The sequence below is a fragment of the Acomys minous genome, assembly GCF_964271855.1.
Source record: "Acomys minous genome assembly, chromosome: 7".
NCBI lineage: Eukaryota > Metazoa > Chordata > Mammalia > Rodentia > Muridae > Acomys > Acomys minous.
In genome coordinates, this window is record NC_140488.1 from 34,820,894 (window position 1) to 34,846,457 (window position 25,564).

At 41.5% G+C, this 25,564-nt stretch overlaps 2 protein-coding genes across 2 annotated transcripts in view; one reads left to right on the plus strand and one right to left on the minus strand.

Moving 5' to 3' along the window:
* Positions 1 to 25,564, plus strand: part of STEEP1 (STING1 ER exit protein 1) — a 48,226-nt gene that overhangs the window by 5,972 nt on the left and 16,690 nt on the right. The window contains exon 2 of the mRNA XM_084789214.1: positions 18,969 to 19,142. Within this exon, the coding sequence (XP_084645340.1) occupies positions 19,068 to 19,142 (75 nt within the window). The 5' untranslated portion in view covers positions 18,969 to 19,067. The remainder of the gene's footprint in view (positions 1 to 18,968; positions 19,143 to 25,564) is intronic.
* Positions 1,177 to 12,201, minus strand: UBE2A (ubiquitin conjugating enzyme E2 A). The gene is made up of 6 exons (XM_084789142.1): positions 11,917 to 12,201; positions 11,679 to 11,759; positions 11,213 to 11,238; positions 3,707 to 3,796; positions 2,705 to 2,793; positions 1,177 to 2,384 (listed from the first exon to the last, which is right to left on the minus strand). The coding sequence occupies exons 1-6, from the start codon at positions 11,958 to 11,960 to the stop codon at positions 2,256 to 2,258; spliced, it is 459 nt and encodes a 152-aa protein (XP_084645268.1). The 5' UTR covers positions 11,961 to 12,201; the 3' UTR covers positions 1,177 to 2,255.

Sequence of the window (25,564 nt, forward strand, 5' to 3'; positions counted from 1 at the left end):
GAGTGTTTAGTGGTAGCTTTGACTATGTCAGCTTTACTGTTAAGGTTGTAAAAGAATTATCCCATGAAAAATTGGAGATGGTGTTTCTCAGGAAGTATACAAAATAAAATGTTACTAAATTGGCCTGTTCCCAGTCTCATCCTGTTTTTCAAATATTAAGAAGTGTCAATATATTTAAGGTGCCCTGACAAAACAGGGTGAAAAAGTTAATTCAAATACCAGGAAAAAAAAAAAAAGACAGGGGTTCTACTTTAAAGCAGAAATTGACTTAAGGAGAAATACTAAATGTATTTGAGGATATCACTCCTAAGTGGAACAATGCAGTTAATGTGGTATTTAATAGTGTAGATTGAACTCTCCCATGCTGAGGTTTAAGTACCCTTCAAAAATGACTGGGGTGCATGCATCTTTTCCCTATTAATAAGACACAGCATGTCATAGTCTCTTTAAAATGAGATGGTTGCTCCTCACTCAGGAAAGCCTACTTGCATTTCAATATATCAGAGGATACCTGCCTTCACAAGTTTACTAAAAATTATACAAAATTTTTCAGTATTAAATGATTATTCATTGTGTATCTGCCTGAGTGTATATTTGTGTACCATCTGAGTGTGGCCAGGAGGCAGGCATCAAATCCCCTAGAACTGGAGTCAGCAGTTGTGAACAATCCAGTGTGGGTCCTAGGAACTGGAACAGGGTCCTGGAAACACAGCAAGTATTCTTAACCAATTGTCCTTCACCTCCCCATTATTTTCCTTTGAGACAGGGTCTCATTATGTAACTGGTTGGCCTGGAACTTGCTCTGCAGACAAAGCTGGCCTCAAACTCGAGATCCGTCTGCACCCCAAATGCTGGAATTACAGGGGTGCATAAACATGTCCCACTAAGCTATAGATTTTTTTAAAGAGGTGGATTGTCAAGATCAATGAGTTAGAGCTTGGTCTCTGGGGATACTAGTAAAATACTTATTATCACGTTTTTTATTGCCTACAATGTATACCAAATTAATTCATGTCAAAATGTTTGAAAAGCAGTAAGTGTGACTGTAAAGTTGAAGGGAAAAAAAAAGTTTTCTGACAGTACTAGCTGTCTATTCCCAGAAAGCATTTTGTTTTTGTTTTTGTTGTACTAATTTTTAAAAGGGAAGATAAGTAAAAAGTAAATAAAAGTAGGAACTAAATTTTAAGATTTTTTTATTTACAACTTTTGAAAATGTACAGTTTTTACATGGGTTACTTGTGCAAAGTTAGAAGTGCTATAAACGCATAAAAGATTAACAATTAAAATATATTAGACAAAACATTTACAAGCCTTGCCCCATACTGTATATTTAAAAGTGTAAATATCCAAAGAAAAGTTGCAGATGTGGGCATTAAGAGTCTCAAAACACTGAAAGCATGCATCAATAACTCAGGATTTTTATGGGAAAAGTTTGCATGATATGTTCCCTTCCTTGAATCATAAAAAGAAAAGTTTACTTATGCTCCTTTGAAATGATTAGAGGATCTTCCGTTTTTCCTAACTTAAAAAAAAAAAGACAGCTTCTAGTCCTATTCTCAAGCCTCTTTAAAAAACAAAAACTCTGAGGCCAAGATTTTGAAACAATTGAGTTTTGCACTATGAATATCTTGCAAAAAGTGGACTATGTCAGTTATTAAAATGCTTCGTTTGTTAGCTGGGTCCTTTAGCAGTCTCCTTGATACTAATAAGTGCCATCTTGCAGTTCATATTGCTTATGATAGGATTTTTCAGTTTTCCTTCCCCTTTCAAATAATGTTTCTATAGATGCATTCCTGTTTTCTTTAGGTCATATTCTAAATATTCTTTGCCAAATCAAACACAAGGAAGGACTGGCCAGGATGAAACACAGCAGCAATCATTTTGTTACAAATATCATCCTGGTCACCAGGCTATACATAACATTTTATCTTAAAAGCTTAGTATAAAAAGTACAGTAACCTGATAACTGCTTGGAGGCTGGAGATGAGATACAACAAAAGGACATATGCAGTTGTAATGTTTGCAAGTAACCCAGGTACAGTACATTGGATTTCAAATAATATCTCTGCCGCTCCACACAGAAAGGGGAAGAAAAACTTGAGAAGGGAAGACAGAAACAGCACAACAGCTATTTTGTTTTTTAATAAAGTAAATGTAATGAATTAGGAGTAAGAAGGTGATAAATGCATCAATATACACTTCTCTTATAGCCAGCCTCTTTCTTTTGCTGCCAGCCTCTTTTGCTCTACCCTGAGTCAACAGTCACGCCAGCTTTGTTCTACTATTGCAGAGACACGCTTTTCATACTCCCGCTTGTTCTCCTGGTACAGCTGTGCAGCCTGGCTGTTTGCTGGACTATTGGGATTAGGTTCATCCAATAGAGACTTCAGAGAAAAGATAACATTATGTCAATTCTTCAATACAACAAGACTAAAAACTGTTGAGAGCAAACAGATATTTTATCAGTTGGTGACAACACCACTGTTCCAAAATAAGTTAAATTTTCCATCTTCCACATACTAACCTAAATCAACTGCAAGTAGCTCAGGCAAATATACACACCCATACACATTATTTCCTGGTGACCTGGATATTAACAGTCTACTCCCTTTTACTTACTACAATAAGCTTGGTCCAAAAAGTTAAAAGATCAAAACACTCACTAATGTAAAAACATCAAACATTAAACAAAACAAAAAATCACCTGTATGGATGTTAAAATGGAAGACACATCATAGGTTGGGCTCCAACGGTTCTGGAGTATATCCAGACATATACTACCGTCTGCATACACTAAGAACACAAAAGTAGTTATGTTAAACATAAGACTAATAAAGACAAAAATGCTTAAGAATACTTTGCTTTTGAAGTTTAAAGGTTCCTAGTTAACCATCTAAAAATGTAGGATAATCATTACTAGGGAAGTACAGTGATCAGGAAATAATAAATGGTATAAAACTGGAAGGCGGTGCTTATTCTGAAGAGTCCTCATGTTCAGGGTGTCATATATATTTTCCAGTGGGTACCCTAACCATAGAATTGTGGGAAATTCAGCCCACCAAATCTGAAAAATATATATCCTACTTGTAATAGTAACAACTTAACATTCCCAAGGCTTAAAGATAAAGAAAATTATCATTACTAGAAAAAAAAAAAGGTAGAAATCAGAATCATGTAGACTAGCAGCACTTTTCCAACAAACTGTGTCAGGTCCTTCAACAGAATCTGCTATTTGGTTGGGTCTGGGGTGGGACCACAGCATCTATGTAGTATTCAAAATGTTCCGTGGTAATTCTGATTTGTACCTGTAGTTGAAAAATACTTTTCTGAATGCTAGTGAAAATAATTACAATACACAATTATTTTAATTTTGCCTGTCATTAAACAGGACCCCCAATAGCATCCTTATTTTTGTTTAATAAGTAACAAAGATCACAAAGCCAGCAAACTGTAAAGACTACAAGCGAAGGATGGTACCATCCTCTTGCATTTTTAGGGCTACAGATTAAGACAGTAAAAGACCATGAACAAATTCCAATTTCTAGAGAAAGGAAAATAACTAAGGAAATACTCAAGAATGACACTAATTTCTAGAGAAAGGAAGATACCTAAGGAAATATTCAAGAATGACACATAACAGCAGCATTTGGAATACCACTGTAATAAGCATTGTAGGACCTTACAAGAACATGTTTAAAATACTTGCCATTAGGATGAAACATCTTAGAGATAAATCTAACAGCAGGTGGTTTATTTGGATATTCTTCAGTGAATTCAATTGTAAGTTTAAATGTTCCTGTAGTGAAAAAAGGGGGATAAAATTTTGTTTTGTTTTGTTTTGTTTAACAGTACTTTGCTTTTAATGCTGGGGTTTTTTTTTCAGTTATTAAATGAGATAACAAAGATAGTCAACATAAACAAAATGGCTTTTCACTGTATGTTAGTCACTATGCATTTTGAAAATATCCTTCAAATGACAAGGTACCGAGCCCCAAATTTTACTTTATTTCTTTAGACTAAGAGAACTGGGGACTAATGATACAGCTCAGTGGGAGAGCACTTGGATAGCATGCAGGGAGCCCTAGTTTAACCTCCAGTACCCCTCAATACCTCAAAGGCCTACTGCATTCAGCCATCACCTTAAAATTGACAGGAGAAAAGGTTCCAAAACCATTGCTAGAAATGAAAACCCATAATTGAATTAATACATAAACTGAGCACAGAAAGACATTGTTTTTATATAGTAGTATTATAATGAAAACTTAATTGAACATAAGCCAGAACAAACGTTGTAGTGCTTCTTAAAACACTTACGTTTGACCCATAAAGTATTTTAAAAAGCACCAATGCAATCATTCATTCTAATGGAGGGACTAACAAAAATAATTATATTTGGTTTATACTACATTAATGCCTCCTACAAATTTATCTTTAATCATATGGTAAGGTTACTGGCATTAAGAAGAAATGACTTTTAAAGCCAGTCAGTGGTAGGACATGCCTTTAATCCCAGCACTTGAGAGGCAGAGGCAGGTGGATCGCTGTGAGTTCAGGCCAGCCAAGGCTACAGAGAGAAACCCTGTCTCAGGAGAAAAAAAAAAATGACTTTTAAAATATATGCCAACCTAAGGTTAGCTGGAGGCCCTAAAACATACTAGGTTATAGCTACTCTGGAGATCATTCAAGAATTGAAGGCTGCTGTGTTGTGGGGAGATGGCACGTTCAGTAAAGTGTTATTTTTAGCTGTGCTTCTTAGTTTTAAGAAAGCAATTAGGCTTTTTTTTTCCTTGAAATTTAATTGAAATCTCTTCAAGTAAACCCAAAAATCAGTCAGTCAGTCATGGGGCCTGATGAGGTGACTAAGTGCTTGGAACCCAGATAAAGATGAAAAGACAACTTCCATGAACTTGTCTCCAGACCTCCATTAGCACAGCCTGGCATACATAGAAATGCATCAGGCGCGCGCACACACACACACACACACACACACACTAGCAAGAAAGAATCAGGCAGGGTGGTGATTATGCACACCTTTAATCTCAGCACTGGGAGACAGAGGCAGGTAGATATCTGAGCTCGAGGCCAGCCTGGTCTACAGTGTGTGAGTTCCAGAACAGCCAAGGCTATACAGAAAACCCGTCTCAAAAAAAAATATATATATGTTTATATACATATGCTTATATATGTGTGTGTGTATGAATGATTCATTATTATTACCTGGTTAGTATGCATGTGCATTACAATGGCCCATTTGATAAATTATTTACTGCAATAAAGTAGCCTACACTTTAGAGTATAACCTATTACTAGTACCTTTAAAGCTGGCAATTTATTTCCTGCTGGATTTCATTCATAGTTGTATTCCTACTATGAAAAAAAGAATACTACGATATTTCTACTGTTAAACCTGACCCATAACAATATCAAATTTTTTATTTTCTGCTACTAACCTGGCCTTGCTATGAATGTGTAACAAAAGGCACTAAGCCTGAAAACTTGAATTTGATTCCCAGAACCTATGAGGTTAAAGGAGAGAGAACTACTAAGTTGTCCTGTGATTTCAACATGTGTATCCACAAGCATATAGAAAACAAATTTTTAAAAAAGAAAAGAAATGCCACAAAGCACCCTAGACAGACACACAGACACAGACGCACACACACACGGAGGGAAGGAAAGAAAGAATTGCTGATAAAAGCAACATGGGTCTGGGAATGTAGCTCAATAATAAGAGCATCTTGTTTAGCTTGTTCCAAGCCCTGGGTTATACCCACAGCATCAAAAAAAAAAAAAAAAAAAAAAAAGGGAACAACTGGAATAGTACCATTTCCCAAACTACTGTCACTCTAAAAACTGTTTTCTTTTGAAGGCCATATATACAGTAAAACATTAAGAAATGGACAAACTACAGGGCATCAGAGCATACTTTCTGCTCATCACCTCCTGCTTCCAGTTTTCCTTTTTGTTGTCTGAGACCAGGTCTCTAGTAGCCCTGGCTACCCTGGAACTCCATACATAGATCAGGCTGGCCTTGAACTCATTCATAGAGGCTCATCTGCCTCTACTCCTGAGTGCTGGGAATAAAGGTGTATGGTGCCACACCCAGCCATCTTCCTCTTCTTGAGGAATCATGATCCTTCCTTTCCAGTATTAATGACTGAAATGCAAGAAAAGTGGAAATGGTAGACCATGTTCAATACTTAAAATTCCCTTATGTATAAACACAACTGGATTAGTGATAAAATCTCACTAAGTTATAGATAATAGGTTTATGATCAAGAAGCTGCTCTAAAACTGGGCAGGCTTAACAGCACAGAGACCCCAGCTACTCTGAATTAAACGGCCATTAAATGTGGTATCCAAAATAGGTAAAGCAATACACAGGGAAAGCAACAACAAAAACCACAACAGACTCAAGAGTAAGGGCTGTCGGTTTAGGGGAGCCCATGCCCTCTTCAAGCCTTTATGAGCAACAGGCACACACATGGTGCATAGACGTGCTAAAACACTCAGATCTTTGGTGCTATATTTGACTAAACCTCAAGTTTTACATGTGCAAAAGAAGGCTAATAATTAGTATCCATTCCAACACTGTTGTGAGGCTTAAATGTGGCAGGTGTGTATAGTCCTACAATGTTCTCCATAAATGAACAATTACTTTAGCTATAATTCTGCCTTACTTATCTAGACCTGGTTGAGTGAGAAAAATCCAAACTCTGACATTTACTACCAGTCATAAACACACAAGTAAATTCAGATATTAAGTAGCATTCACTTTCTGTCACACAGCAAATATATAAATTGAGTATATATGCAGCCAGTTCAAATTCCTTGGCTAGAGCCCTCTACCTAACTGTGGCCTGGACAAGCTAGCTTACCCTGGCTACAAAGTAGTGAATCCAGTCTTTCTAAAACCTTTAGCTATCTTCAGAAGATAAACAACTTGTTTGTTTACTTGATTCAGAAATTAAGACTTACCCAAATCTTACTCAATACATACATTAAAAAGTCAAAATTTCTCTCAGTTACATTAAATAAGCACAGCCTCTTCAGGAGAACTCTTAATACAATTTATGAGACCTAAACAAATGTTAAGACAATTTAAAAAAATTATAGGCTATTAAACAACTTCATGCTAGAGCTCACCTTCAGAGGGCTAGGCTCCAAAATAATAAAAAGTGAGGATTCATCATTGTTGTGTACAATCTTTAATGATATTTTTTCATCTTCCTGAGGAGGCCAAAACATTTTAAGTACCAACAGAAATAAACATGGAGCCCATAAAATATATATAAATGTCTAGGTTATGGCAATAAAGACTGACATTGTTGAATTAATAAGTATATGTTCTGCCTAAAGACTTAATATTCAGTGTTTTTGAACCTGAAGTTAAGAGTCAGGCCTGATGGCCTATGTGGCACAACCAACCTCTAATCCTAACACTTGGGATGGGGAAGCAAGAGGATTAGGAATTCAAGGTCATCCTCAGCCACATATTTAGTTTGAGGACAGCCTGGACTACAAGAAACCCTATCTCAAAAAAACAAAACAAAACACACACACACACACACACACACACACACACATGCACACACACAGAAAAACAGAAAAGAAATCATGTTAGTCAAAGAAAACTTTTCCTGGCCATATTTCTTGTCATCTGACTAACTTAGAAGCCTGAGAGGAAAAAGCAAAAATATATGTACTTAAAAACTTTTTTTGATGACTGAAAGAAAATTCATCATTCTTAGTGGTCTTTAAGAGATACCTTTTTAAAAAAAGATATACACACTCAAATTCTAAAGGTCACATATACCATTAAAAGTAACTGTAATTATCTCACTCCTAATAATTTTGGATATGATAAAGAATATATCCCATAACTTTATTTATGCTTTATACATATTATACATACTTAGCTTATATACAAATTATATATATATATATATATATATATATATTTTTTTTTTTTTGGTTGCAGGCTGGCCTCGAACTTACAGAGATCCACCTGCCCCTGCCTCCCGAGTGCTGGGATTAAAGGCTATACAAAGACAGTTTAACAAAGTATTTCCTTATAGTGTTCTGGTAGCTGAAGTTTTCCAGAACATATTTTCTCTCATCTTAAGTATGTTAAGCTAAAGCAAACTGCCTTTAAGAATTCCCTTTCTCTGGTGCATGTACATGTTTAATCCCAGCACTCAGGAGGCAGAGGCAAGCAGATATGAGTTCAAAGCCAGCCTGGTGTACAAAGTGAGTCAAGACTACAAAGAAATCCTATCTGGGGGAGTGGAGAATTCCTTTTTTCTGGATTTCCTCTTTTGTTTGTTTTTTGAGACAGGGTTTCTTGTGTAGTCCTCGTTATCCTGGACTTACTTTGTAGACCAGGCTGGCCTCGAACTCACAGAGATCCACCTACCTCCGCCTCCCAAGTGCTGGGATTACAGGTGTGCGCCACTGGGCCCAGCTTGGGATTTCCTCTTTTTAACTAGGACCAGGTTAAGAAACATCTACTGAGGAATAAGGAAAAGTTGTGAGGGCTTTAAATTTGGAACACATTTGAGACAGAAAAATCAGCTGTCATTTATCTCTACCAAATTTCTTCCGTAAGTATAAATTCTCCTAATTAGGAGTAATGAAAAAAAAAAGTCAGAAATTGTTTTTGCCAGTCAGAGCTCTAAACACCCAAGGAAGCATCCATATACCAGAATCAAAAGACGTGTACTGTCGTTTTGCCTAACTTCTTTCAGCACTGCCAGGTTAGAGATAGATATACAACATCAAAAACAAAGCCAGGAAATGTCAAAGGCTGTACCTAGGATAAAACAGTCTGAGCAAAATGGGGGGAGATGAAAATAAAGCCCACTATTGCTAAACAGTCTATACCAGTGGTTCTCAACCTATGAGTCCCAACCCCTGGGAGAGTGTTGAATGGACCCTTTCACAGGTGTCACCTGAGACCATTAGAAAACACAGACATTTACAATATGATTCAGAACAGTAGCAGAATTACAGTTCTGAAGTCTCAATGAAAATTTTATGGTTGGGGAATACCACAATGCTAGGAACTGTATTAAAGGGTCCCGGCATCAGGAAGGTTGAGAACCGCTGGCCTACACATAAAACATACATATGAAGACCTAGCTGACACCAGCCAGATGGTAGTGGTGCACACCTTTGATTCTAGCACTCAGGAGGCAGAGGCAGGCTGATCTCTTAAGTTCAAGGCTAGCCTGGTATTCAGAATGAGTTCCAGGACAGCCAAGGCTACACAGAGAAACCTGTGTCAATTAAACAAAGCACCCATCTCATAAAGTCTGGCTAGCTCTTACATTAAATTCATCAAAGCAGTATGCCCTAGAACTATTTTCTCCGATGTCATTTCTTTTTCTTGCAGCATGGAACAGCAGCGACATTTACCTGGTCAGTGAGGTAGAAAGCAAGCTAAAAGAATTCTGGTGATAGCCAGGCGTGGTGGCGCATGCCTTTAATCCCAGCACTCGGGAGGCAGAGGCAGGTGGATCTCTGAGTTTGAGGCCAGCCTGGTCTACAAATTGAGTCCAGGACAGCCAGGGCTGTTACACAGAGAAACCCTGTCTTGAAAAAAAAAATTCTGGTGACTATTCAGTTTCCTAAAGATCCCTTGAGTATCTGAGACAAATTTTGTCACTAGCAGTATCAAAAAACAATCTGACTCAACAACATATATATGAAGTACTTTTAGGAATGTTTTGGCTGTCACCTTTAAACTGAAGGGTGTGTGTGTCTGTGTGTGCACATTCAGATGTTAATAAAGAAAGATAAGTTCTTGAGAAAATAATTACAGAAAGATTATTTTAAGTACCCCAAATACTAGAGAATTTCATAAATGCAAATAGTTCTAATCATACTTTAAAGAATTAAAGGCAAACACACAAACACACACACTCACCCCTTGATTGTATGCATATAAAACTCTATCACTGTCAATTTTGATTAGGATGTTGTAGTCTAGTCATTCGAGAGATTACCAAATAAGGGAGAGTACATGGGAGTGGGATAAGTGAAGAGTTCCCAAGGCCTCGTTATAGTATTTATTTCAAATACACAGGAATCTGTAATTATGTCAAATTAGAAGGGTTTTTTTTCCTTTGTTGTTTTATTTTTGAGACAAGGTTTCACCAATATCTCTGACTGGCCTGAAACTAGGCAGAACAGACTTGTCTCAAACTCATGGAGATCCACCTGCCCCTGCCCCTCCGCCTTCCCTTCCAAGTTCAAGGATTAAAGGCATAGAGCACCATGGCAGCATTCAAAATTTAAAGCTGTGATGAGCAGTTAATGTGTGTTTTCAAAAGTTAAACCTAAATCACCTAAAAGTTATACACCTCTTGCTACAACTCAACATTCAGGAAGGCTGGATACTGGCCAATAGGGTACTACTCTAAGGCAATCCTCAGTTCTGAAACTGTTTTGATTTCTGATCAGATGATCTTAATGAAAGCACACCGTGTACATCAATTTAAAATCAAGGGGCAGCCGGGATGGGGGTAGTGGCACCTTTAATCCCAGCACTCGGGAGGCAGAGGCAGGCGGATCGCTGTGAGTTCGAGGCCAGCCTGGTCTACAAAGCGAGCCCAGGATAGTCAAAGCTACACAGAGAAACCCTGTCTCGAAAAACCAAAAATAAATGAATAAAATAAAATAAAATCAAGGGGCATTTAAGAGCATCTTTAAAGCAGTGAGGCTGATGTGCCTTCTAAGTCATATTGTAGAAGCCAGGTTACCCTGTGTGTGTTAGGGAATCCTGCACCCATTCAGCCAGCACTCAGCAAACTGCACACTAAGCACTGCTGGGCACAATTCTTGCCCTTGGGATGGAATGCATACTAGACCAGATGGTCTCGGGTGGACAGAATTATCTCCGTGGGGGCTGTATTTAGCAGGAACACAGCTCGAACCTCCACAATCCTTAATGCCAGGCGGTACTTCTTTTAAAAAGTAGACTACTTCTACCCAAAATGTATTAAAAACGGAGGAAAACACCCGAAAAAGTACAGTTCTGGTTAAGCACGGGGCCCATCCAGAACAACCCGCTACACACACTGGAGCTTTTAGTAGGCAGAGAGGAGGCAAGGCAAAACAGGTTCTTTAAGTAGGGGGCGCTTACTGATGACAGGGAACCCCTTCCCCTGACGAGGAGGCTCCTAAAAGGTGGGTTAAGAAACTCTCTTACCATCCTCAAATGGGGTCCCTTCGGGCCTGCAACGCAAAAAAAAAATAAATAAATAAAATAAAAACAAAAACAAAACCCAGTCAGTAACCGCCCCGCCGAGAGGGTCCCCGTCTTCCCAAAGCCTCCGGGGAGGCGGTGGCTCTGTCAAGGTCTGCCATCCCTGCCTCCTGTCCACCACCGCCGTTTTGTGTCGGGGAAAGCCGCTCCACTCCGTTTGGGGCAGAGGCAGCGCAGGCCGCCGCCGCCGCCGCCGCTACCACTCCCCACCCCGCCCCCCTAAGAACCCCAAAGGGCTCCCCTGGCAGCGGGAACAGAGCTAATCGAGGCAGAGGCTCCGGGGAGGCGCCTAGGCCCAAACAACCCCAAATATCTTCCCGTTTCCCCCCCCTTCCTCCTCCGCTCGCGGCTCGTCCAGGGGCCGGCCCGGGTCCCTCATCCCCAGGCAGCGGGCGGAAAGCAGACTCACCCGAAAATGACCGCGTTCCAAACCAATATGTTGTTCTCCGACGGAGCCCCGCTCACTCCGGCTGGGGGATCCTCCTGTAACCTTCAGAAACACACGCCGGCTCCCCCTTAGTCCCCCGACGCGAGGCCGGCTCCCCCTCACCACACCCCGAGCCGCTCCTTTTCGGGATCCGCCCTGTGCCCCCAAGCAGGCAGCCCCCCAATCGCCTCTCCCTCCCCCCCCAATTGACGACGGCTACCTCTTGAAGTCCCTCATCAGGCGCCGCCGGGCCGGGGTCGACATGTCTCTAGCCGGGTCAGTGGAGGAGCATAAACCAGGGTCTACGGTCCCCGAGGAAGCTGAGGAAGCCGACGAAGCCGCGGAAGCGCCTAGGGGAACGGCACTGCCTCTCCGAAGTCGAGGGTCTGTCTGGCGCCGGCTAAGCACCACCCCTGAGTAGACCGGGGCTGAACCAACCTAAAGAGAAAGAGGGGTGGAGGTGTGAGACGCCTTATGCCGGACAGGCCATACCAAGACGCGCACGGGGCGGAGGGTGGGGCAAAGTTGTTACATCACTCAAGCCCCAGGCCTGAAAGACCCCGCCCAGGACCGCGGGGAGGTGGAGGCCAAGTTCGGGGCGGCGAGGGCGGGGCAAGGCTAGCGAGGGAGCAAATGGAAGCCTTCGTTTCGCGGGGTTTTAAGAGAACAACCGCCCTGAGTCCACTCGCTGATTCGAAAACGAACCCTGCGAAGTTTTCTTTTTATATGTACTTACTTTTTCTTTTTTATTTTTTTCTGTTTGGAGACTAGGTCGCCCTTAGGCCAGGCTGACCTCGAACTCACAGTTTAGTTAAGGATGCCCTTGAACTCCCCACCCCCCTGCGTTTACCTCCCAAGAGCTAGGATTACAAGAGTGCACCACCATGCCAGTCTTTAATACCATTTGCTTTGTTGTTGGCTCCCCTCCCCTCCTTTTCCTTTTCCTCCTCCTCTCCTCTTTTTTTAATTTTTAATTTTTATTTTTTATTTTGTTCTCTTACAATAGTATCCAATGTAACACAGGCTAACTTAATGAACCTGCCAAGGGCTGTGACTACAAGAGTATGCCTTCTTTTCTTAACCCTTCTTTTGTTTTGAGAAAGAATGATTTCTTAAAGTGCCAACTTTAATCAGGTGGGAGAAAGAGGACAGGAAAAGTTGGTTAAAAAAGAAGAGAGGAGGAAAGAGTTGGCAAAAGCAAACCCATTCTCAAAAGGCAAGAACATTCGGGTCACAGTCCTGCAGACACAAGAGACTGGGGTAACTGGTTAAAATTATGGGAAAAGTAAAAACCAATAAAGGGGTCTTGACTGTGAAAATGGACTCTGGATCCATTTTCTTTGGGATGAGGGCGCACAATTTAATCCCAATATTTAAGCCTAGGGCTGAATCAAACAGTGTTGGGATGTTGGTGGAAAGGAGACATTCAGGCAGAGAAAATAGGCTTTTTACAGTTGCTATAGGCACTCACACTTTGTCTCTGGAACCACATTTCTCCTTGGCAATTCAAGAAGCCAAGCAGCTAGTTTAGAAGACTCCAAGGTATGAGACTCTCCAGCTGCAGAGAATTGTTAGGACAGAAGATCAGAAGGAAAGGTAACAGTAGGGTGCTCTTGGGAAAGCTGCAGCTTGCAGGGAAGGCTCGCAGGTCAGGTCGTATAGGGACCTGCAAAAACAATAACAATTTGAAAGAAGCATCTTTAGAGAGTAATCCAAAAAGCTCTTAGTAGGCAGACAAAATACACCTTTAAGAATGATGGAACTTAGATAAAGGCAGGTTGGCCTTTCAACCCAGAGAGGTTTGAATGCCGAGCTAATGGAATCCTTGGAAGGTAGTTAAGCAGGGAAGTGGCACCATTAGCTCTGCTAATCAGAATTTGCTCCCAAGAGAGAGCAGCTGCTGGCCTCTTGTGCTACTGTGTGTGTGGGGGGGGGGGAACTTTACTCTCACCTCTCAGTGACCAGCCGCATGGTTTATTTACCCTGGCACCTACTACAGCTTCAAAGTCTTCAACAGAGATTTTTTTTTCTCCCATTAGATCTCTCCCTCCCTCCTTCTCTGGAGGGGGTGAATAAACAGCACTTGGCAACAGATTAAATGTGATGACAAGAAGTCAAAAGTTCCTGAAGCTTTAAACCCCCAGATAAGTGGAGATTTGAAGTGCTCGTTAACAGAATTAAGTAGAAAGGGCGAAGGACACAATGGGAGAGGAAATTTCAAGTAGAACTTTCTGAGCTAGTGGGCCTGAGGGGAAGATGTACAGAAATCACCAGACGCCCAACAAAATTGATTTTAAGCACAGGAATAGGAAGTGCATGCCAACAGTGACGAGTTTACTAGGGGCTCAACAGCAAGCACCTTCCTGGCTAACAATTGTTATCTCCCGTTTACCCGCAGCTTATCAGTCAAAGCAAGTTTCCCTAGCAGTAGTGTTTTGCAGCTGTGGTCAGAAAAGGGTGCAAGCCCAAATTTCAAAAATCCTTTCCCCTCATCTAGGAACTTGAAGTCGTCTGTTTTCACACGTGAAACTAGCAAAAGCAAGGCCTGCAAAAACAAGAGCATTTGCTTTCTAGCACCGCTCAGCTGACCACCATGAACTATAGGCAAAGACCAGTTCCTTATGGTTGTAGGACTCACTGGGGGGGGGGGAGGCTATTTCATTAGTAACTGCCAAATGGAGACCACTTCCACCTCCCAGAGGCTACCTCCGTTCTGTGGCCTACTCCCTTTTTAGTGACAAACAGAATATTTCTGTCTTATTAACTGCTTCTCACACATTAAACCTTTTTCTTCAAGGAGAACCCAGTGTACTTTTCTCTAACTTATCCAATTAGAGCAGACCCAAACCGCAATAATCTGTATATCTTAAAAACCCTCTAACTTCAGGCTCAAGTTACTTTTTTCAGGGGACTGAAAAAGAGGAGCTCAGTGGTGGAGTGCTTGCCTAGCATAGGTAAGCTGAGTGCCGTGCCCCGTCCCTAGTGCATAAAGAAATAAAAAACCAAACAAGATCGATTCAGTTTCTCCACTGTAGAATCTAGACTGTTTGGTTTAATATCTAGACAACGATGTCAGTGCACCAAGGACCAAGAGTCTTTGTAAGGGGTGGCATCATACAGCCCTACCTTCCACAGCAAAAGTGGGACTTACAGGAGGTGTGCGGGAATCCCTTGGTGTCAAGAAATGGCACCACCAAAGGACCACCAGTCTAGTGTGCTCAAGATAATCTTCCTGAAACAAGCCCATTTCAGTTCTGTTGTGAAAGACACAAAAGCCCAAACAGTTTATATAAAAGGCACCACCATGAACAAGCGCATGGAGCTAAACCATATTCTATAGAAGCAGGTACCCTGGCTCAGTTAATTGAGGAGTTCCTTTGTTCCATTTGTTGTTTACAGTATGAGACAAGAGCTTACTCTATAGCCCTGGCTGTGCCTGGAAACCGCGATGTTATGTAGCCTTAGCTGGTCTCAGTCTCATAGTGTTTTCTGCCCGTTTTAACCTCTTGAGTGAGGAGGTTGCAGGTGCAGACCCTCATACCCAGACTGGAAGAGGCACTTCCCAGAGAAATAATAAAACCTCAGCTTGGGGGAAAAAAAGAGTAACAAAGTTGATTAAATGCCCTTAAATGCTTTTGTGAGAGTTTGAGGATGAGAGAGAGAAAGAGAGAGAGAGAGAGAGAGAGAGAGAGAGAGAGAGAGAGAGAGAGAGAGAGAGAATGAATGTATACTGTTGAGAAGCAGCATGCAAGCTGGACATGGTGTCTCTAAGTTCAGCATTGGGGAGGCTGAGGCAAGAGGAGTGCAAGTTCAAAGCCAGTCTAGGTTACATCATGAGACTGGGAAGAAGAGAGAGAGAAAGGGTTAAGGGAAAGAGGAAAGATGAGACAGAGAGAGAGAGAGAGAGAGAGAGAGAGAGAGAGAGAGAGAGAGAGACAGACAGACAGACAGACAGACAGACAGACACAGAGAGACAGAGACGAGAGAGAGACAGAGGGGGGCAGAGAGGGCGCTAGGCAGATCCTCTAGGGGCTCAATTAAAGGATTCCTTTATTAACTCGTTATGTGTCTGAAAGTAGTTACAAAATACAGTGGACGCGTTTAAATTTTCTGTAGACTTGTTTGTTTTTATTTTTGAAAAGTTTCTTGTCTTTCTGTCTTAAGCTCTATACTCAAGACAAGTCAAGGGTCTGGATCAAAGTAATTTGTTAGCCCCAAGACACCTGTCTGGGGATAGTGTCCTCTGACTGAGGCATGGAATTGCATCTGGGGACACTGAGTCTCCCACGCTCCTCATCAAGCAAGGTTGCCATAGCAAGCAGTACCACAGCGTTGTTTCCCAGTACAGAGGCTTATCAGGCTAGAACACATTACCTATAGCACAGTTAACCAAGCATTCTTTCACCTCCATCTCACCCTGACATCTTCACAGCCAAGGCTTCCACTCTGCCTGAGAGCAGAGGTTCATTTGCTCACTTTCATGGCCGGAATCTTTGTCAGTTCCCTGACTGTTATCAGAAATGGCAATTGAATGCTTCTGACTTGCCCTGCCAGCTGCAGCTCTGCAGATCAGCAGCTGAACTTTCTTAGAACTTGGGACTGAGACACCAAAAGTTTTCCTAAATTCTCAAAGAATAAATAAAAATACTATTAAATGTTAAAGGTTTGCTTTTTTGTTTTTGTTTTGTTTGTTTGTTTATTTTTTCGAGACAGGCTTTCTCTGTGTAACCGCTCTGGCTGTCCTGGAACTCGCTCTGTAATCCAGACTAGCCTCAAACTCATGGACGTCCAACTGCCTCTGCCTCCTAAGTGCTGGGATTAAAGGCGTGCGCCACCACTGCCCGGCTGAAAAAAAATTTTTTTTGAGACAGAGTTTCTCTGTGTAATAGCTCTGTGTGGATGTTCTGGACTCACTTTGTACACCAGGCTGGCCCCGAACTCACAGAGATCTGCCTGTCCCTGCCTCCCAAGTGCTGGGATTACAGGCGAGTGCAACCATACCTGGCTTTAAAGGTTTGCATTCGTATTTGTCTTTTTTTAAAATGTGAATTAGTATGAATGTGTCAGATCCCTTGGTACTGGAGTTACAGACAGATGTGAGCTGCCATATGGGCACTGGGAATCAAACCCAGGTCCTTTGGAAGAGCAGACAGTGCTCTTAACCACTGAGCCATCTCTCTAGCCCCAGGTTTGCATTCTTATATAAATTTGCAGTGAATGTGATTCCCAAGCTCATATTACAGTTCCAATAACATTTTCCAGGTCATAATGCAAATGCAAAAGCATGTCTTTCAGAAATCAGTGCAACTGTACAATTAAGGGGCATCAATTCCAACTTGTATTGAAGGCTATTAATCTGCAATGCAGGGACATGCTATAAGCTAAATGTCTTCGATTCCCTGCACTAAGGAAAAATAACAAACATCAAGTGTATATATTATGGCTGGGGAGAGACAGCTCAGTGACTGAGAGCCCTGGCTGCTCCTCCAGGGGATCCTGGGTTCAATTCCCATCACCCACATGGCACCTCACAACCTTCAGTAACTGGAGTTCCAGGGGGTCTGATGCCCTTTTCTGGTCTCTGTGGGCATTGAACACACGTGATGCACAGACATACATGCAGGCAGAACATCCATACACATAAAAGTTTTAAGAGTATAAACTATGAGACTTGATAGCCCATGATCATATAGTGGGGGAGGAGGTTCGCCTCAGTCACAGACCTAGAGGAGGGGAATAGGGTGAAAGCAGGAGGGAGGGAGGATACAAGTGATGGGATAACAATTGAGATGTCATCTGAATAAAATAATTAAAAAATTAAAAAATAAGTAAAAGAAAAGAAAAAATAAAATAAACAGAAAAAAACAAGTAAAAGAGTATAAACTAATAGAATTGTATAAATGCCTTCTCAGTGATTAATGTGCTGAATTAAAATAATATCCTGTGGACTGATAGAAGTATGTGGTAGTATTTATCTCTGTGGGAAAAACTCAAAGATCAAATGCAAAAATTTTATTACAGATAAATGTTACTCTATCAATATCTGCAACTGAATTTACTGATCAAGAATACTTGAACCTTAACTATGAGAAATATTATTCCTTTTTACAATAGCATGCCATCCTTCTAATTAGGAACCTATATTAGTAAATCTATATAATATACATATATATGTTACATTTTGAGATTTCGTTCAATAAAGGGCTTATGAAAATTTATTTCCTCTCATGTAAATTCCTAGACTATATTCTTGATTTTGTTTCTTGCTCCTCTACCCTAAGGGATTCATTCTCTAGTTCTTTACAGAAAAAAAAAAAACACTTGCTAATTCCAGCACTAGACTAAGCCACATGAGGGGTGAGACCACTTGCAATTGATTCCAATAGCACAGTGCCTAACACAGAACAGATGATCCACAAACATGGCCTAGTATGGAATGAAAGGGGTGATAGTAGTTTAAGACCTAAGGGCCAACGATTGTGATTCTCTAAGACTTTCATGAATAATTCTCTTATTCTTGGGGCTAGGTGTGTAACTAGTAGGCGAGTACTTTCCTAATGTGCACAAAGCCCCTGGTTCAATTTTGAACAACCCAATACAACAAGAGGAACGATCTTGGCAGGGGTGTGGTGTTTGTCTGTTTTCCACGCTAGCAAGGCTGAAGCAGGAGTGTTGTGAGGGCAAAGCTAGCATGGAGCCTGCTGCCAAGCCTGATGGTCTGAGTTCTATTCCTGGGATCTATCTTGCAGATAGTGCACTCGTGCGTGCACACACACACACACACACACACACCACATACATTAATAAATATTTTTAAAATTTAAAACTGGAAGTTCGAGGCCAGCCTGATCTATAAAGCAAGTCCAGGACAGCCAAAGCTACACAGAGAAACCCTGTCTCAAATAACAAAAACAAAAAACAAAAAAACAACAACAAAACAAAATTAAAACTGGAGACTGGAGAGGTCATAGGCCCAAGGCACCTAATTACCTTCTTCTTCTTCTTCTTCTTCTTCTTCTTCTTCTTCTTCTTCTTCTTCTTCTTCTTCTTCTTCTTCTTCTTCTTCTTCTTTTGGTGTGGGGGGGGGGGTTGGAGACAGAGTTTCTCTGTGTAGCCTTGGCTGTCCTGGACTTGCTTTATAGACCAGGCTGGTCTCGAACTCACAGCGATCTGCCTGCCTCTGCCTCCCGAGTGCTGGGATTAAAGTTGTGTGTCACCATACCCACCACGCCCGGCCTAATTACCTTCTTATATTTATGTTTATGCCCATAGGTTAATGCTGTTGTCAACTTTGATTGCCGAAGCATCTTTTTGCAGTGGGCAATGGTTACTGCAGAGACGCACACCTGGTCAAAATGCTGAAGAGTCTTAATGTTGGAGGCTCCATCCTACATTGAACATCTTAACCATCAACTTCAGGAACAAGGAAACATCCTCAAGGAGAGGGTAAGAATATAAGAGCTGAAGGAAGGGTTGGGAGCAGTTGGAACACTGCTTTCTGGACATGCTTTGCTGCTCTCTTGGACTCCCAGCAGCTGTGCTTACTGCCTCTCATCATTTTGTCGTGGAGGGGGAACTGGCTCATTAGACCTCAGGCTTTCTTGTGGAGCTGTAGGCAGTTAATGATTGCAGAGGGGGGTGGGGGGTGGGACCCAGCTGGGCATGGCTGCACATGTCTTTAATCCCAGCACTCAAGGAGGCAGAGGCAGGTGGATCTCTGTGAGTTCGAGGCCAGCCTGGTCTACAGAGTGAGTCCATGACAGCCAAGACTACACAGAGAAACCCTGTCTTGAAGAAAAAGAAAAAAGAAAAAAGAAAAAAAGGGAGAGAGAGAGAGAGAGAGAGAGAGAGAGAGAGAGAGAGAGAGAGAGAGAGCCTTTCTTCAGTGGTGTAGGCACTGGTAGATTGCCCACACTCTTGTAAGTAACCCTTCATATAACTCCTCATGCACACTCCTTTAAGTAACTATGCGACAAGGGAGAAAGTCAGTGGAGGTGGGAGAGGGACAAGATACAATAATGAGTGGGAAAGATTTATATGATCTGTGGTGGCACACACCTTTAATCCCAGCACTCAGGAGGCAGAGGCAGGCAGATCTCTGTGAGTTCGAGGCCAGCCTGGTCTACAAAGTGAGCCCAGGACAGCCAAGACTACACAGAGCAACCCTGTCTCGGAAAAAAAAATAACGAGGGAGAATATGACCAAAACACATTAAATATATGCATGAAAATGTTGCAGTGAAACCTATAATTAAGCATAATTAATGTATGTTAATAGTTAAAAATAATTTTGATATGTGCATTAGTATTGGCTAGCATTTATACCTGTGCACCACAATGGTGCCTGGTGCCCATGGGAGCCAGAAGAGTTGAATCTCCTGAAACTAGAGTTGTTGATGGCTGTGAGCCCCCATGTGAGATCTGGGAGTCAAGTCCAGGTCCCCTGGAAGAGCAGCTAGTGCACTCACCCACTGAGTCATCTCTCCCCCGCATCCCCCAACTTGTAAAAAGAAGAGTCTTAGATATATTTATTTGTTTATTTGGATTTTGTGAGACAGGGTCTCTCTGTGTAGCCTTGGCTGTCCTGGATTCACTTTATAGACCAGGCTGGCCTCGAACTTACAGTGGTCCACCTGCCTCTGCCTCCCGAGTGCTGGGATTAAAGGCGTGCGCCACCATACTTGGCTGAGTCTTATATTTTAAATAATACATCTTTGTTGAAGGTTTGGTAAATTGCTTTACATTCCAGTTGGTGTACATCCTGTGTACATCTTGTGCTTGTTTCTCTAGTCACTAGCTCCTGCAGTCTTCACATAAGTCTTTCTTTGAAATAAAATAGTTCAGTGTTGATACTTGGATTGTTGAAATTATTTGTTATAAATAGTCTGGTTTTTATTTTATTTTAATATATTTTATTAATTTATTCATATTACAGCTCAATTGTTATCCCATCCCTTGTATCCTCCCATTCCTCCCTCCCTCCCACTTTCCCCTTACTCCCCTCCCCTATGACAGGGACTGAGGGGGACTTCCTCCCCCTGCATATGCTCATAGGGTATCAAGTCTCTTCTTGGTAGCCTGCTATCCTTCCTCCGAGTGCCACCAGGCCTCCCCTGTTGAAATTATTGAATGTGAATTGTCTTGATGTATTTATTCTAAGGTTCCCCAGGCTGCTATCCTCCAGAAAGAGAATGTTGGGGAACTTTCTGGGATTGGAGTAGGAAGGATGAAAGATGGGCCCCCACACATAGAACAAACAAGATCAGCAAGATTCCTCTAATGGAAAACCGTTTACATGATTAAGGCTTAATATCCAAAATATATTAAGAACCCTGAGACTTGATGATAGAAACCTATCCCAAAATTCATGAGGGCCTAGGCTTGATCACTGCAAGAACTGTTACAAGTCAGTAACACATTGACTAATTAAAAGTGGCCAAAAGATGTGAGTTGGCATCCATCCAATGGAGATGTAGAAATGATATATGAAAAAAAAAATGCTCAACATCATTAGTTTTCAGGGAAATGCAAATTGAACCCACAGTGAAGCACCACTTCATACCCATCATGACGGCTATAACAAAAAAGACTGACAATGGGGGCTAGAGACATAGCTAAGCTGTTAAGAACACTTAATGGTCTTTGCTGAGGGCCCCGTTTGAGTTCTAACATCCATATCAGGTGTCTCACAACTGTTGCTAACTCCAGCTGCAGAACACTGCAACTGGTCACACATCCGGCTTTCACAGGCACCACACAGATGTTCAATACATACATATACATAAATAAATAATACAATAAATGACAGAAAAACAATAATTATTGGCAAGGTTACGGAGAAATAAAACCCCCATACACTGCTGATAGGAATGTAAAATTGTGTACTGTTTTGAAACACTCGAGTAGGTTCTCAAAAGATTAAATGTAGACTTGGACTTGATCTAGCCATTTCCCTACTAGGGATATAACTGAAAGAATTGAAAAGAGCCATCCTGAATATGATCTGTACATACATGACCATTGTAAGTTGTATGTGAATGCCCATTGTAGCATGATGTATACTAGACAAAAAGTGGAAACAAGAGCTGACCATTAATGCTCAGATAAATAAACAAACAAACAAAAAAAAGTATTTCCACACAATGAAATACTATTCCAAATAACCTAGACCCATGGGGGCTCACAGAGACGGAAGCACCAAGCAAAGAGCAGGCATGGACTGGACCTACACCTCCTACGCATGCGTAACTGATGGGCAGTTTGATTCTCATGTGGGTCTCCTAGTAGGTTCAGTGGGTACTGTCTATGACATGGACTCTGTTGACTGCTTTCGATCACATCTCCCTAACTGGGCTGCCTGGCCTGGCCTCAGTGGATGAGGAGGAGCGCAGTCCTGATGTGACTTGATGTGCTGGGGTGGGGGTGGGGCTCCCATTTTCTGAGGAGAAGGGGAGCGGGGATAACGGGGAAAAGGGTGGAAGGGAGGGAGCTATGATTGGGATGTAAAATGAATATATAAATTAAAAATAAATGTAAAAGAGAAATATTATTCAACCATAAAGATGAATTAAGGTCTATAATATGGAAAGAAGGCAGGCAATGACTAAAAATAGATTTCCTTTTGAAATGATAAAAAATATTCTGGAATTTGATGATGGTATCAGTTACACAACTTTGAGTAAACTTTTCCCAAATTGAGCAGGGCATGGTGGCACTTGCCGTTAATCCCAGCACGTGGGAGGCTAGAGGTAGGATGTGAGTTCGAGGCCAGCCTGGTCTATAAAGAGAGTCCAGAACAGCCAAGGCTACACAGAGGAACCCTGTCTCAGAAAAACCAACCAAAAAAAACCCTATTACCGAATTGGTTTACTTTTTTTTCTGAGACAGGACCTCACTGTGTAGACTCAGTTGCCTTTGCTTTTTGAATACTGAGATTGAAGGCCTGCAACTATGCCTGGCTAGTAATACACTCTTAAAAAGTGAATTATGGACTCTCTACCCTCTCTCTCTCTTACCCTTTTATCCCCTTTCTCTCTTCCTCTGTCTCTCTGTCTCTTTCTCTGTCTGTCTGTCTGTCTGTCTGTCTCTCTCTCTCTCTCTCTCTCTCTCTCTCTCTCTCTCTCTCTCTCTCTCTCTCTCTGGGTTCCCCCTTTTCTTCTCCTCCCCATGCCCATTTAATAAACTCCTCTATAATATAAAAAAAAGAAGTGAATTATGGCTGGGCACAGTGGCACATGCCTTTAATCCTAGCACTTGGGAGGCAGAGGGGTGTGTGTGTGTGTGTGTGTGTGTGTGTGTGTGTGTGTGTGCGCGCGCGCGCGAGTGCAGATGCACACCACAAGTCAGAGTACAGCTTAAGAGACTTAGATTGCTCTTGCTATCCATTGTGTGGGTCCTGGAGATGAAATTTAGCTCATCAGGCTTCATGGGAATCATTTTTGCTCACTGAGCTTCCTCGTTGCCCAAATTGAATTGTATCTTTTTTTTTTTAACTTTTTTTTTTTTTTTTTTTTTTTTGGTTTTTCAAGACACGGTTTCACTGTGTAGCCTTGGCTGTCCTCCTAGATCCACTTTGTAAATTAGGTTGGCCTCGAACTCACAGTGATCTACCTGCCTCTGCCTCCTGAGTGCTGGGCCACCACGCCTAAGCTTTAAAAAAAGAATTTGAATTGTATCTTTTAAAAAAATCAGTATGGCCATCTTACCAAAAGCAATTTACAGATTCAATGCAATCCCTATCAAAATATCTACACAATTTTTTAAAGACATTGAAAGTTCAATTCTCAACTTCATATGGAAAAACAAAAAACCCAGAATAGCTAAAACAATCCTGTACAATAAAAGATCCTGCGGAAAAATCTCCATACCTGATCTCAAGCTGTACTATAAAACAACAGTAATTAAAACAGCATGGTATTGGCACAGCAATAGGCTGGTTGACCAATGGAATCGAATCAAAGACCCAGATATGAATCCACACACATATGGTCACTTGATTTTTGACAAAGAAGCCAAATCTATTCAATGGAAAAAGGATAGCATCTTCAACAAATGGTACTGGTCTAATTGGATGTCTACATGTAGAAAATACAATTGGACCCATATTTGTCACCATGCACAAAACTCAAATCCAAGTGGATCAAAGACCTCAACATAAGACCAGAGACACTAAATCAGTTAGAAGAAAAAGTGGGGAAGAGCCTAGAACACTTTGGCACAGGAGACACCTTCCTGAACAGAACACCAAACAGCCCAGGCCTTAAGGTCAACAATTAATAAATGAGACTTCATGAGGTTGAGAAGCTTCTGTAAGGCAGAAGACACTGTCTCTCAAAACCCAGCTATTCCACTCCTTGGAATAGACCCAGAAGATGCTCCAGCACACAACAAGGACATATGCTCAACCATGTTCATAGCAGCCTTAGTCATAATAGCCAGAACCTGGAAACAGCCTAAGTGTCCCCCAGTAGAAGAATGGATAAAGAAACGGTGGTACATTTACACTATGGAATACTACTCAGCCACTAAAAACAAGGACTTGCCGAAATTTGTTGACAAATGGATTGAACTAGAAATTATCTTAATGAGCGAGTTAACCCAGAAGCAGAAAGACTCAAATGGTATATACTCACTTATATCAGGACACTAGCCCAAGGGGCATGTCTCATGAAAGTCTTCACTTACCATGAAAGTAGGACAGAGGGGAGGACATCCTATTGGGTCTCTAGGTGAGAGAAGCATGGGAGAATGGGGAAATAGAAGGATCCAGAGGGTCCTAGAAACCTACAAGAATAACATTATGATGGGCAGATCTGGACCCAGGGGTCCTGCTCAAACTATGTCAGCCAAGGACAATAGGTGCAGTAAACTTCGAACCCCTACACAGATCTGGCCAATGGACAGGACATTCTCCACAGTTGAGTGGAGAGTGGGATATGACTTTCACATGAACTCTGGCGCCCCATATTTTACCACATCCCCTGGAGGGGGAGACCTGGTGGCACTCAGAGGAAGGATAGCAGGCTACCAAGAAGAGACTTGATACCCTATGAGCATATACAGGGGGAGGAAGTCCCCTTCAGTCACAGTCAGAGGGGAGGGGAATAAGGGGAAAATGGGAGGGAGGGAGGAATGGGAGGATACAAGGGATGGGATAACAACTGAGATGTAATATGAATAAATTAATAAAATATATTAAAATAAATAAATAAAAATCAGCAATACATGCTTACAATCTCAGTACATAGGAGGTAGAGGGAAGGGGATTATGCATTCAACGCTACCTTGTACTAGATAATGAAATCCTGCATTAAAAAAAAAAGGGATGTAGGGGCTGGAGAGATGGCTCAGAGGTTAAGAGCACTGGCTGTTCCTCCAGAGATCCTGAGTTCAATTCCCAGCAAGCACATGGTGGCTAATAACCATCTATAGTGAGGTCTGGTGCCTTCTTCTGGCCTGTGAGTGCTTATGTCAGCAGAGCAATGTATCCATAATAATAAACAAATAAATCTTAAAAAATAAAACGGGATGTAGAGATAGCTGAGTGGTTAAGAGAGCTGCCATCTGTAATGGCAGTTGCAAAGGATTCAAACCCTTCTGGCTTCTGTGGATACCAGGCACAAATGTGGTGCACAGACATATATGCAGGCAAAAACACTAGTACACATAAAATAAAAATATATAAATCATTGAAAAATTATGGTTAAGAGCACTGGCTGGTCTTTCAGAAGACTCAGGTTCAATTCCCAGCACGCACATGGCAGATTACAGTTCCAGTGCATCTGCCCCCCTCACACAGACATACATGTAGGCAAAACACCAAATGCACATAAAAAATAAATTTAAAAAAAATCTAAAAACCCCCAAGAA

Bases quoted from the DNA above. Each gene is read 5' to 3' on its own strand.
- UBE2A (XM_084789142.1), bottom strand. From the start codon at position 11,960: ATGTCGACCCCGGCCCGGCGGCGCCTGATGAGGGACTTCAAGAG. The intron at 11,760-11,916 runs GTAGCCGTCGTC...GTGTTTCTGAAG, and splicing joins CTGATGAGGGACTTCAAGAG to GTTACAGGAGGATCCCCCAG. The intron at 3,797-11,212 runs GTAAGAGAGTTT...TTTTCACTACAG, and splicing joins AGGGACCCCATTTGAGGATG to GAACATTTAAACTTACAATT.